Consider the following 14353-nt stretch of genomic DNA (forward strand, 5'->3'; position numbering starts at 1 on the left):
ACCACATGTGGGAAATAGTTCAAACAGTGACCATTTACCGGTATCAACAGGAACCAATTGAAGCAACCAACAGCGTTCCTGAGGAAGTGACTTTATCCCTGCTTTGTCTAATGATCTCTGAATCCTTGTGTAGAATGGAAGTAGACAATGATGTATGATTGTATGTCCATGGTCCAAAGGACTGGTCAAATTTACGTAAACAGGAAAACAGTCATGACAAAGAGTTTTATAGTCAGTGAATATTAGATAGTGAAATTAGCCGTCAAGGTTTTTTTTACTGAAAGGCCTCTTCACCATGTCTGCTAAAAGCGCGTTAACCTTTAAAAGCCAGCAAATATGAAAAAAATAGTCAAAAAACATAAAAGTGTCCATTTTGGTATTTTGGTTTAGACACTTTGCTCGGAATGGAAAATTAAGGTGTATCAGGTTGAAGTCATCCGTTTCAGTACTGTTTGGGGTCATACTTTGATATAAACCACAGTAAATGACTGTGTAACATTGAAGCCATTGCAAAATGTACCCTGTATCTTGCACATGTTCTGGTTTATGTGCATGTACTATGTGTTTTCCAGCGAGACAGGGCTATATAACCTTCTTACTTTAGAACTGCTAGCTTTACTGCATACAGTGGCTTTTGCCCTGATACCAACCAACTGACTTGATGGGGTGCAAACCCTGGTCCTGTGCAAAGAAGAACAGAAGATTTAGTGTGTTGTTTGCCTGGTCAAAGGTCAATGAGGAGGTCATTTGGTTTGACCTGGTTTTTCCTCACCTTTGGGGTCATGTAATGCAGCACTGGTGTTTTCCTTGTGAAGAGCAATTAAGTTAATGCCATTCTGACCTTTCTAGGACCCTCAAAGAAAATAAAATGCTGTCATTGAATGATTGCTGTTGAACTTAAAAGAACAGTTGAAACTTTGCTGTTATCTATTGAAGGCAGGCAAGCAGCTTGAAGAGGAGAGGAGTCATGGAAATGGACGTGGCAAATTCCACAGTAATCTAATTTTCTTAAATTTATTTTGTCGTGTACTTTTCACTTATGTTTTATGTTCAAAGGAATTTTTTGTAAGAAAGCAATGCTCATGTATATTAAATGGTACAAGAGAGTTGACAGTATCTTAGTATAGGTTCTTTGTTTCATATGGTGTTCTGCAAAAAACTTAGGTCAGGAATGCAGAAAATATGACTGAGCCTAGCAGGTGCTTGGGGCCTTGGGGATTGCATGACTCACTCACCTGTTGTATCAGTACTGCCCCAGTCAGGACAAGGGACCAATAATTGATTGATTCAGGGGTGACTGGCTAAAGGAGCTGGCTCCATGTTCAACCCCAGATACAAAAAAGTTCTTCCTCTTATTCGCTAGTGTCAGGGTTGTCAACTGGACAGGTCAAAATCTTTGTGATCTGAATCTAAAGAAAACCCAACTCCTTTGTGTTCTGGTTTGGTTGCATGGAAGGCATAGATTGATGGTCTTTCAAAAAACTCTCCCTTTTCAGCCAGCAAGAGTGGAAAGCTGTTTTAAGGAAGGACAGATTTGAATTATGACTACAATTTGAGTGAAGATTATTCATCCATGAACAGACACACATTCATAAATCAGCTGTTCCTGAACAGTGCTTCAGCTGCTCAACCTAAAAATTCAAGTCAATGTTTATCCTGTAGTTTTATCCAAATTGTTTTTGTAAATGTTTAGTTTACACAAGTGGCATAATCTTTAGGTGTCAATTGTGCATGTAGTAGTTTTACATCAACAGATGTTGATACCCTACATTTCATTTCTCATGTGCATATATTGGTGGCATGAACATGTAAAGGCTATGACCCAAGTTATGGGGTCACAGGATGCTTTATTGGGCCTGTCAGTTTTCCTAATACGGCTTGTTCCCAGGGTTGTCCTGTCACTGATCCCCTCTGGTTGTAGGAGGTACACTGTCATCATTGGTTTCCCCCTCCTCTGTCAGACATTCTGTCTCCGTCACAGAATTTAAGATAACATGTTGATAGGGGCTACAGGCCAATCACATTGCAGTTATTCTAGCCCCTCCCCTTTGATATCCTTGTTCTATTCCTTGCCAAGCTACTCCAGCAATTCAATTTTTCAATCCCTGCAATTTGATCCTTTGGAACCCGAGCCCTGATTTGTGGTTTTTCTCTGGTCAACACTGCACAGGTTGGCAGGTGCTCCCTTCTTTCATTTCAATTCAAAACTTTAGGATATTCCTGAGGAAATTGTAAAAGCTTTGATCAGGCTTCCATGGAGGAAACAGGGAATTAAGTATCACATTCAACTTGGTGGTAAATGTATTTCAAGTTGACCTGACTTTGTTCAGCATCACCTTCTCCTCCTGATTAAACCCATTTCTAGTTTTTCTTTTCTTTTTTTTAAAACTTGGCTCGCAATGGTCAGCACCATTTCCTTGAACGGATTTCTTTTCCTTCATATATTCCATAATGTAAAAATGAAGCCCCAGAACAGAAAATGAGGTTACGATTTTTCACTACTGAGAAAGAGGTCTTAGATTTTCTCATCAGCTTTGCTACAACTCGGGTATCAACATGAAAATTTGACAAAGCCCACCAACCAAAGCTGAATTGAAGAAGACAAGTAAGAAATCCCAGTCTTAAGTGCCCCACTGAAACTTTGAAAACCAGGTCTAGGCAGACCTACAGAATGTTGCCAGGTTGGTACCAGTAGGCAGGTACACATGTAAATACCTCTGCACTCAACATCAGCCTTGAGGGGGTTTATTGATGTAGTAATGATGACATCCAGAAACCCCTAGTCAGCCTTTAGGTCTCAGTGATGGGTCCAACAGGACTGTACCAATACGAGAGAGGCGGGATACCGCTAACTGTGTGTGGTAGCCAAACACAGTATCATCCCAATCATAGCATGGATACCAGTCATTTGTTCAGTCACCCAGGGAGTTGACCCACCCAGGGCATCATGTACTCCATGAACATGTCTGGTACCCAAAAGTGACCTCATAATGTCTGGCATTTTATCTCCCATGGGGGCAGACACCAGACTGTGTCATAACATTTTCTTTGGAGACCTGGGGAATGATTCCAGATAACCAGGTCTTTTTCAGATTGGTGTCTTCTGTCTTGGCTCAAAGTGAACTTGTCATCTGCTTGTCTTTGAACTTTCATCTTTCTATGTTATTGATCTGTCTGAGAGTTTGGGTCAGTGTCTGAATAGTGAATATTATCAACTTACATAATTCCGTTAGTGGTTGTATGCATTGATGAGAAATCTTCTAATTTTGCCATATTTCAATTGGAAAATGAACTCATTGTAATGTAGATTTTTGTCTTTCTTTGACTGTAGGTATGACATCTGTATGCTGAGTAACCGGCCTTGTGGTACCATAGGTGAGTGAGTGTCTCAATTTCTTATCTAAAGTCACTTCTGAACTTTCATAATCTCTGTCACTGTTACATTATTTTCCTTTGAGGCAGTAGCATTGCTCCAACTCTATGGAAGGGTGTCTAAGACATAAGAACAAACTTGATAAGGTTTCAGCTCAGTGAATACTGTATATTTCAAGAAAAATAATCTAACATTTCAATTTCCAGATCAAACCTTGGCAACTTACCAAACTGTGTCTTTATACCTGTTGCTAGAAACGGCCTTTTTTCTGTTCTTGAAAAAGACAGCTTACCAGGCAAAATAATTTCACAGGAAGTTTAAGCCCATAACCATCTTTAAACCAAGTATGCTTTCAACTATGATTTCATTGGTTATTTTGTGCATAACTACAAATGATGAACTGTAACTTGAAACGGTCCACAACATGGACTAAGACGTACAAGGCAGAAACCATGACTTGACACTGCTTCAGTTGAAAGTACTGATTTGGGGCTGTCTCTTTCAGGTTTGGCTCCAGTTGGTGTGATGTGCAATCCTGGCCAAAGTTGCAACATCAATGAGGACACAGGTCTGGCTACAGCATTTACCATTGCTCATGAGATTGGCCACAAGTAAGTACACTTCTTTGGTTGTGTCCAAAACCTAATGCTAATCTTCTGTGTTCCAGTCAAGAACCTCAAACACAGAGGCCTACGCTAAGTGAAAAGTGTGAGGCAAAAGTAAACATATGTCATCAGCTGTGAGCTTTGCCTTTGTTCAGTTTTACCATGAAAAGCCCTGAATTTGTCCATTCAAATTGAATTTTTCACACAGATCAGGGATTTTGGGTTAAGTTTGTACAAACTATGAGTCCCTTTACTTATACACTTGGGATCTTGGGTTTGGAATGTCCACTTTGGGTCTTTGCTTTGGCTAGGTACTGGCCTCAGTCAATTTTCTGTGCCCTATTTATATCTGGCTTGTTTGACTGCTAGTTTTGGTATGAAGCATGACGGTGACGGGAACGCCTGTGGGACGAGGGGAGGTATCATGGCTGACCAGATCACAGAGAACACCGATCCCTTTGTATGGTCAGCTTGCAGTATGGAATACATCCGAAATTACATTGAGTAAGTTGGGTATATAGAATTTGTATTTGGGCATTAGAAATGATTTCATAGATGGTTACGGATGATATTTTGTTCCATTACATTTTGATTTCTGTTGTTGTTGTCTTTCCTGTGAAGTTCAGGCAAGGCTAACTGCCTAGACAATGCACCAGAGCTAGTCAGCTACAGCTATCCAACAGCAATGCCTGGACAGCTGGTAGATGGTGACCATCAGTGCCGGCTACAGTATGGACCAGAAGTCAAAGCATGTAAAACCAATGTAAGTCCAGCTGTCCGATAAGCAGTTTATGCTTGAGACTTGAAGAGTTGTATTACCATTTTACAAGCTTGCTTTTGGGGGGACTTCCCCATTTATTTTCCCAGTGTTATATCTTCCTTGCTTTTCCACGTCATCTTTGAATCAATCTATAAAGTGAAAATGAGTGAAAGTAAATTATACTAAACGGACTGTATAACCGGGGGGGGGGGAATCAGGCATCCATATTTTTTTGGACCAGCTCATTGTTTGCAAATAATTACATTGGTATCCAGTTTCTCTGAAATAATTGTGCAGAATTTGCACTTAATCATGATAGTCTTTCAGAGGGAAGCCTATGTTTGAATAAATCAGTGTGCGAGAAAGCGTACAAAGGTACATGCATTTGAACGTTTGACATCCAAAGATGGAGGTGACTTTTAAGTCCCACTGTGACCCAGTTCCGTTTGCTTGCAGAGCATCTGTCGGGAGCTGACGTGCCTGAAGCCAGGTTCCCGATCCTGCTGGCGAACAAACACGCCTGCAGCTGAGGGGACAAGGTGCCAAACGCCAAGCACGCCTGTCGGGGTAAATAAACTCTCACCATAAAATGATTGATTCTGAAGCTCATGTTTTCCTTTGCATTTAGGTCAGGTTGAAGCTTTGCCTTGCTTGTAGAAGGGTTGAAGGAGCTCATTAAATTGTCTCCCTCTTAATGTGTTTATTTTAACAATATTGTCATGGGGTGTTAATTGTATGTTTTTCTCACATGCCTCAATAGTCAATGCATTAGCACTAGGCTTAAGTGGTCATTACTTGTAAGAAGTCTTGGAAACACAGCTGTTATTTTTACAATGGAAGAATGCCAATAAAGGTAATATCTGCAGTGAAAAATCCAGCAGAGATACCCAAAAAACCCAGTTTGCTTCATCGTCCCATAGGAGATTGAGGCAGCTAACTGGAGGTACAAGCAACGTTCAATACCACTGTCTAACCCAGCCAGCGGCTAAACACGTTTTCCTCAACAACTTACGAGGGGCTTCACTATTACACTGTCTGGGTTGGTGGCCTTGACCTTTGGAGGCTGGGAAAGTCTGAGCAATTAAGCAGCAGTGATGACGGGTTTCTCTTCTCCCGTAACCTTCCCCTTGTTCACCTCTCAGGATTGCTAACCAGGGACCACCTTCCTCGCTTTGAAGAACACAGATTGTTCCTCCCTCTGCTCCACCTAGTGCCCAAAACTCAACATACAGAGGTTCTCCCTGGTAGAAATAGCCCCAGAATTCTTGGCTCTTTTGTTGGACACATTTCGAGGGAGGCTTATTTTATGTACCTCTTTACTTTGTTTGCAGTGGTGCTATGGGGGCGACTGTGTACCATACGGGGAGAAACCTCAAGCAGTAGATGGGGGTTGGGGTGCGTGGTCTGAGTGGAGCTCCTGCTCAAGAACCTGTGGAGGTGGAGTCACTGTCTCAGAGAGGCAGTGTGATAACCCAAGGTATAGTGTGATATTACCGAGAGGGAAATCAGCTGGAACTATTGAATGGTGTCAGGATATTGTATCTGTCTTAGCAGGGCCATGGTAATATGCAGATTTTTGTTCAAGAGATGATGAAGATGTAGTCATTGAAGCCAAAACAAAGTCATAAATATGGATTGTTTGAAATTGAGTTTTGCACTGCAGAAAGATTTTATCTTGAGTATGGGGCAATAGTTAAGATATTTTGCAGGGCACTATATCTTACTGATGATATTTCATAGGGCACTATATCTTACTGATGATATTTCATAGGGCACTATATCTTACTGATGATATTTCATAGGGCACTATATCTTACTGATGATATTTCATAGGGCACTATATCTTACTGATGATATTTCATAGGGCACTATATCTTACTGATGTGTTGTGGAAGTATGTTTTCAAGTGATATCATTCTGTTTTGCTTTGTCTTCTGTCCAGACCATCTCATCGAGGTCTCTACTGCATTGGAGAGAGAAGTCTGTATAAATCCTGTAATATTGATGTAAGTTTGATATGATCAAAGTAAAAAACAGCGCAAAATTGCCAGTAAAGATCATCTTCAGACATTCTGAAAGTTCTTGCCATGCACATCTTAAATGACAATTTCTTATATATGCAAATAATCGTCACCTGCTCTGCCCAGATGAAATTGTCAGTTTCTACTTAACGGTTCGTATTTCCTTCACAGAGACTTTTTTCTGTCTCTTTCAAATTGTGGTGTTTTCTAAGCTAAAAATTAGTACATGCTTGCCTTTGAGGTGTCCTAACAGAATAATTCTATGTAACACTGACCAATGCAGGGATTAGCCTATACACAGATAGATTGTCTCTCTTTCATTTGTCCGTGGTTACCTTGTTTCAGGAATGTCCAGTGAACTCCCGTGACTTTCGATCCGTCCAGTGTTCTAACTTCAACAACGAGCCCTACAGTGGACGATATTACTTCTGGGAACCCTACACCATTTCGGACATGGGTCCCTGTGAGCTGACTTGCATCACTTCAGGAGGGGAACACTTCCGAAAGGTCAACAAGATTGTGGACGGGACAAGGTGCTTTCCAGAGAAGATGAAGCCAGAGGTTTTGGATATCTGCATCAACAAAAAGTGTCACGTAAGGGATTGCCACATCAATAGTTTAATGATCACTAGAGATTGATTTAAACAAGGTTCTGTAAGCTCTTGGGGGCTATGTTTGGTTCCGTGTCATTGTGTGTAGTTCATATTGGTTTATTGGTTTAGAGTTCTTAAAAGTTGAGTGATCTGTGTTATGATCTGTATTGGCATCAAGTCATTGAAACCTATATGCTTTTCTGCAGCCTGTTGGATGTGATAAAATTCTTGGATCAGATGTTCGTGAGGATAAATGCCGTATATGTGGTGGTGATGGCAGTACGTGTGAGACAGTCTCCAAAAACTTCACCAAGTCTTTGTCTGCTGGGGACTACCACGAGATTTTCACAATACCACGAGGATCGGTACACATTAGAATAGAAGAAATGACTGCATCCAGAAATTACTTAGGTGAGACTGGTTCTTTATTTGACTTAACTGTCATAGAAAAACAGTTTTTGAAAAAGGGACGAAGAAATATTGACCGCTCTATTAAAATTGTGGGAAACTATTAATTGATACTTATCTCATTGTCCTGTTTTGTTCACCAACCCTTTGTTATATCAGTTGGGAAATTAAATCATATTTCACTGCTGTTTGATGTGAAATTCTAATGAAAACTTGCATCTGTTACAGCCTTAAAGTCAGTAAATAATGACTACTATCTGAATGCGGAGTGGATTATTGACTGGCCAAAAGCCTATGATGTCAGTGGGACCACCTTCAAGTATGAGAGACCCGACCAAGGGGTGGAATCTCTCACTGCATTGGGACCAATTAATGAAGAACTTGTAGTTATGGTAAGTCCCAGCTGAAAAGTGTATTGAATAACTCAGAGATCATTGCATTGATAGGTCTTAGGTTGTTGCACTTTTGCCTCATGATCATCAAAATCCAGGTAAAACAAATGTTCGCTATTTTCTGGCTGGATATCCAAGTCGACGTAGTATTCAAACTGTCTCTACTGTGCATTGCAGTCCATTTTGTGCCTCAGTGTCGCAGAGGCAGCAGCGTATAGGAAGTGTACACAGACTCTAGCTGTGTGTCCTAACTGATTGATTTCTTGTTGACAGCTTTTAGTGCAAGAGGACCAGCAAGGTATATCATATTCTTATAACCAACCAGTGACTCGACAGGGTAGCGGGGATGACGAAGTGGTGTTTATCTGGCACTGGAGCTCTTGGTCTGTCTGCTCAAGCACTTGCGCAGGAGGTGAGTTGTCAAAATAAAAGAAGAAAATTGATTGGACAGGACAAACTTCGTTACTTCCAACCTCACTAGAATGGTTGAGAGTTTCATTGGTTTAGATCATCTTTGTAAACCTAAGACCATTGCAGATTTCCTTAAAATGTAGTGTATTTTCTTGCATTTATTTGTCTTGCATTTAATAGTCTTGCATTTAATAGTCTTGCATTTAATAGTCAACTTTGGCTAAGAGCAGACAATCACAAAGTTGACAGATGCTGTCGTGGATTGAAGTTTGAGAAAGATGTGGGTTCAGTTTGATAAGTGAAAAGAATTTGTGGAGTTTATTCCTGTCAATCATTAGAACTTTTTCCTTGTTTGTCCAGGAGAATCAATCGCTGAGGTCCAGTGCATTCGATATGATGACAAGACTGTGGTATCAGACACCTTTTGCAATCCAGGAACAAAACCAAGCCGACGGAAGCAATCATGCAACACTGAACCCTGCCCACCTGTGTGAGTATTTGGTCTAGTATTGGACGTTATCCTGTCAGGCCTGTGTCTCTTCATTGAGAGTAGTGTTGTGTATGGATTTCATTACATTGCTGCCATTTTATCGTTCATTGGTCCATTTTGTTCCAATCATTGCAGTTGGTCTGAAGGTCCATGGTCCGAGTGTAGTCAGACTTGTGGAGGTGGTCGTAAGACACGGACGGTGCTGTGCATGACTAAAGTAACCCAGCTTGAGGAGGAGGTAGTGGACGAATCGCAGTGTACCAAGCGTAAACCCATCGACCGCATGAATTGTAGCATGCAGGAATGTCCACCACAGTGGGTAGCAGAGGCTTGGTCACAGGTAAGTCCCGACTCTCTGCCCAGTGGATGATGTTCAAGAGGATGAAGACTACGTCCTGTCTCTAAACAACCCTTTGTGATGGTCATATATAAGGTTTATAAGGTCAAATAGAGGGTTTGCATGGCTGCCATCTTGCAGGTCAGTGCTTTTGTTCAACAGGATATACAGAAAGGAGGTTTTGCTGTGAAACAATAGAACTGCCCTGCCACGTAAAGCCTCTGTAGGAGTTGAAGCTTGAGTTGTGATAGTCAGCCATCAAGGTTCAACATGATTACGCTTGGAACCAGTTCTGTAGAAATTACAAGTCACCAAACAACATTTTTCATTTCACTGCTTTTGCAAAGATATATTTACTCCTACTTTATAAGCCTGAGATAGCTTGGGCTGTATATCATATTCTCAAAAAGCTTTGGGAATAAAATGTTCCCCAAATTTGTTGATAAAATCAAGTTCCAAAATAAGTTTAGACTTTTGTATCACCATCTCCAATGGCTCACAATCTTGCCTTCCCTTGCAGTGTGTGCCAAGTTGTGGTCAGGGCCACCAGACTAGACGGGTAACCTGTATGACAAGTAAAGGGGAACCCTATCCTAACATGTGTAACTGGGCTACTCGTCCATCAGCCATAAGGGAATGCCAGACGGCTGGATGTCCACCACCACGCTGGGTAACAGGAGAATGGAGTGAGGTAAGATGGACTCAGACTGAATAAACAGCTTGCAGTTGATGCTAGTTGTGATGAAGTCTTGCATAAACCCACTTAGAATGAAGTCAATATCGAGTTGTAAAAGTCTGAAGGGTCATTTTGTCTTCATCAAGTCTGAAGTTTCCACTATTCATTCTCAAGTCATGGGTCTTTGTGGTCAAGACATTGGCAAAAACTTCCGAAGGGCCTTTGTGGTTAAGACATTGGCAAAAACTTCTGAAGGGCCTGGCTGCAAGTTTAAAAGTCTGAATGTGACATCTCACAGTTGTAAAGGATCAAGTCTCAATGTAAGGTTCTGAAGGTTTGGGTCTCAAATCAAATCTTTTGCAATCAATAATGTCTCAGACAAATTTCCTATGGTAGGCCTATCACAACTTTGGTAAGTCCCTGTGAGCGGAGTAGCAGTTTTGGGATTTGTTTGGTAGTGTCCTTTGTTACCTTGGTTTTTTATACCTTGTCATTTTTATTCTTTAACAGTGCAATGCAAGGTGTGGTCGCGGTCAGCAGCAGCGTCAGGTTCGATGTCTCTCCTACAACAATGTGCCTTTAAGGTCTACCTACTGCAAGCAATCACCCAAGCCCAATACACAACAACAGTGTGAAAGCCCCTGCGTTTCTAAACCAACAGAGGAAGACGGTAAGTCACTTAACATCCTCAATCTGTTCATTTGAACTTGAGTTGAGTGCTTACTGTTGAAACCACTATTCATTACTGTTCTGGACTTGTTATCTCACTTATCGATTGCACATCATGGATAACATGGGTTATTCTTCCATTTTTAGAGTGCCAAGATGCCCCCTCTGTCCAATACTGCCCTCTAGTGGTCAAGTACAAGTTCTGCAACAATGAGTATTTCCGTAAAATGTGCTGTCAGAGCTGCAGCAGTCGGTAGGAATTACATCATGGCTCCCTGCTCAACCCGACCCGACCTGACCTGACCCTCTCTCCAGTCACATAGGAGAAATAAATTCGATTCTTCTCATCATATCGCATAAGTACGTTTGAGGTAAGCCATTTATAGCAGCTATAAGTAATGGTTCCAAAGTTGCTCTGTGTGGTTAACACTCACGTACCTCAGAACATTTGAGGTGTCAGCAGACAGAAATCATTGTCAAAAAACAGCGCTGTGTTTGAAGAAAAAAGAAGGGATCTTTTTCTCCGTGTGGGGCATACTGATTATTGGGTGTTTATAGTGATATTTGTCTTTGGAATTAGTTGGCAAAATTGAACTAAATGAGGGCTTGACAGGAAGTAAAAATAAGAAAAATCTTTGCACTGATTCTTTCCAAAATATTTTCGAAATAAGTTTGATTAGATTTGTTTTTTAATCGCTGCATAGTTTAAGAAGAGAGAATTCAAGAATATGATCATAATTTAAAATGGTTATGGCCCGACCCCCAGCAATCCGATAACGGTTTTGAACTTTTGCCATGAAACAACCGCTCCGAGCGTTTTGAGAAGATACTCAACTGATTGGTGGAGTTTTTCACAATGTACAGAGTAAAGAGATATGAGCTTTGTGGATATTTTTGTATTTATTTATAAAGGAAAACTTGACATTAGTGGTAAATTAAGGTTTTATTTTCTTCTGTAATAAAACAGAAACAGTTGTGTGTGCACCGTCCATACTCAAATATATTTCTTACATCATAGCCAAAAATTGAGAAGAAATACTTCTTACTCTCAATTGAACTTTTTGAGCAAAAAAACTCACTTTTTTGGTAGAGAAAGACAAAACCTGAGCAATCATGTTGGTATCTCGTATGACTAAGTAAAAATAACTGACACAGGGAGAATGCGTCACACAAAATCTCTGTGAGAAAGCAGTCTTTTATTTCCACATTGTTTGAAGATGCCTGTCTAATGTTGCTTCATAAGAAAACTTAATTTGCTTTTTAATGTGTATAATGTGTACAGTATATATATTCAATCATTGCTCAGTATTACCTAGCTTGTGTTAAATGCATTACACCTTTAATGTGTTGTTTTTACTTGCAAACAGTATTTATAAGTGAAAACAAAAAGGTATGAACAAGTGCTTCATATTTGATGTTCCATCCTATTTCTATTATTTCTTTTTGCTTTGAAGAAATCATGATTATGCCATAACAGGTAATATGATTAAAACCAGATGTTTTCATTGAAAATTTAATTTAAAAGTTGAAAGGGGATTGCAAATAGTGATGTGTGTATATAATGAAAGTTGTAAAGTAATTTGGTAGGCAAATGTTTGCTAAATTTGGACCTATGATCAGTGAATTGGAAAATGCATACATAATACTAGTATCGTATTGTGGTTTTGAAAGGCACAGTCATAGAACATGTGCCAAATGGTTGAAGATGATTTTGGGGGGGTTTGCAAATGTCACATTGCTGGATAGGCATATTATCGGGGGCTGCCTGCCTGTGAAATGTTCACATGGAATTGGTCAGGATGTAACCAGTTGCCTTCTAAATATTTGTTAAGGCAGTTATCAGAAGAGCAATTACGTGCTTCCACTGTTTTTATTAAGTAATTGTTATGCAAAGCACAAAATGAAATTAATATTAGACTCCAGTAAGCACAATAAACTGAGGTCCCAATAGTGCATTGCACCGATGGCCAAAATGGTTTGTAACTGATCTCTTAAGGGAGACTTGAAATGGTTTGTGCACCATGTATCCCAAGCACACTGGTAAAATTACAGATGACCCTTGATATGATTGGTGGTGTTTATTGTGAATGTGGTTTACTTAGCAACAGAATGAAGTCAGTGAATTGTTTGCTGCCACCAAGAGTCTCAGAGTGTCACTTGTAAAGTCCATTTCGTTTGCACATTGATTTCAGACTATGCAGGCTTGGAGCAGGGAAGGGAGACTTTTTGTACAATAAATTTGTTTTGGCAGGCACTGATTGCAACTTGCAAATTTGGCTGTAAACCTGCAAAATCAGCACCATTATCTTGACCTATTAGGGTCATGCTTAAGGCTGTCAGCTTCCACAAGCCTGACTGGCCGAACCCATTGTCTATAGTTTTGTAATAAGTGTAAAGATTGTATAGTCTCTGTGCTTTTGTCCATCTGCTTAATTTTGGGTTAAGCTTTGGTGCTACAAATCTTTAATCATACAGGATTCATTCAAAAACGTTGACTTGCATGTTTAATATATCAATTACTTTCATTGCTTGGGGCAGTACTCACAAAGGCTTGGAAGACTCACTTTAAAATGATTTAAACTGTATAATTCTTTTGTAAAGACACTTAACTAAATTGGACTAACACAAATCATTGGAGTACACATGATTTTCTTTTTATATCATTAGATTATCAATCATATTTATTATTGGTTTGCCTCATTATCACTTTTCAAACTGTAAATAGAGGAGCTGTAGATTTTCAGTCACTTGCCATGAGCTGATTCCAACTGTTAGAAAAAAAAAAGAATCCATCAATGTAAAGTTCTTGTGAGTTTCTATCTGTCCGTAACAGCTTTGCATTGCAGGGTTGGAAAACCATCATTGGTTCCATACAAGAATGCATTTGAATTGTACTAAAGATGTGGATATCGGCCAGTCAATCATTCGTTGGGTCCAGTGGTACCAACCATGCTGCCTTGTCATATCATTGGTTGTTAGTTGTAACAAGAGCTACAGTGTTATTCATAAATTATAATTCGTATATAATTCATATTCAAATTCTGCCTGTATGTTAAAAGTAATTATGCTTTTGTGGAAAGGGCCATAATAGGTGGCTGTATATTCATAAAGCATTTGTTAAAAATTTGGTTATTTTGGCCGTGTATTGTATTAAACCTAAACAACTGGTTAAGCAAGGTCTAACTCAATTATTTGTGAGGAATTCATTTTACTCTGTTTTTACTAGAATATATAAAAAGAAAACCCCATATTTTTCTAAACTCTGCTCAGAATGGCCATGTGTGATGAAATAAGAGACTGGGTAACTTGAAAGTCCTGCTATAGTCCTCGCTATTGCTCATTTTATTCCATCAATGTATTGGGTCTTGTCAGGGAAAAATATTTTAAAAGTATCTGGCAACTTTTCCTTCCACAAGTGGAATGGTAATGACTCGCGAGTATAAAATTTTGAGTCGACCCATTGAAAAAGCAACCATTATAAATCTAGAGCGAGTGTTATTTTTGTTGTTAATTTGGGATTCCTGATTGGTCAGTTTCAGAGACCTAGTAATTTAGCTACAAGTGTCATTGAATAAGCCTTTTGCTAGTTAAATTTGCATAAAATCTGGTACACTGAGT

At 39.7% G+C, this 14353-nt stretch overlaps 1 protein-coding gene across 7 annotated transcripts in view; it reads left to right on the forward strand.

Moving 5' to 3' along the window:
• LOC110977693 (A disintegrin and metalloproteinase with thrombospondin motifs 6-like) overlaps positions 1 to 13923 on the forward strand; it is a 79728-nt gene extending 65805 nt beyond the window's left edge. For all 7 annotated transcript variants that reach the window (XM_022232024.2, XM_022232030.2, XM_022232025.2 and 4 more), the window contains 16 exons: positions 3332 to 3375; positions 3879 to 3984; positions 4348 to 4482; positions 4600 to 4741; positions 5195 to 5305; positions 6070 to 6215; positions 6681 to 6744; positions 7105 to 7353; positions 7559 to 7763; positions 7989 to 8152; positions 8426 to 8564; positions 8924 to 9053; positions 9189 to 9393; positions 9911 to 10081; positions 10577 to 10736; positions 10883 to 13923. In XM_022232024.2, the coding sequence (XP_022087716.2) occupies positions 3332 to 3375; positions 3879 to 3984; positions 4348 to 4482; positions 4600 to 4741; positions 5195 to 5305; positions 6070 to 6215; positions 6681 to 6744; positions 7105 to 7353; positions 7559 to 7763; positions 7989 to 8152; positions 8426 to 8564; positions 8924 to 9053; positions 9189 to 9393; positions 9911 to 10081; positions 10577 to 10736; positions 10883 to 10992 (2281 nt within the window). In that variant the 3' untranslated portion in view covers positions 10993 to 13923. The remainder of the gene's footprint in view (positions 1 to 3331; positions 3376 to 3878; positions 3985 to 4347; positions 4483 to 4599; positions 4742 to 5194; positions 5306 to 6069; positions 6216 to 6680; positions 6745 to 7104; positions 7354 to 7558; positions 7764 to 7988; positions 8153 to 8425; positions 8565 to 8923; positions 9054 to 9188; positions 9394 to 9910; positions 10082 to 10576; positions 10737 to 10882) is intronic.
• Positions 13924 to 14353: the final 430 nt, after the last annotated feature.

This window comes from Acanthaster planci, linkage group LG12 (assembly GCF_054643075.1).
Source record: "Acanthaster planci isolate LZ-2023a linkage group LG12, COTS_SCS, whole genome shotgun sequence".
In the NCBI taxonomy this organism is placed as follows: Eukaryota; Metazoa; Echinodermata; class Asteroidea; order Valvatida; family Acanthasteridae; genus Acanthaster; species Acanthaster planci.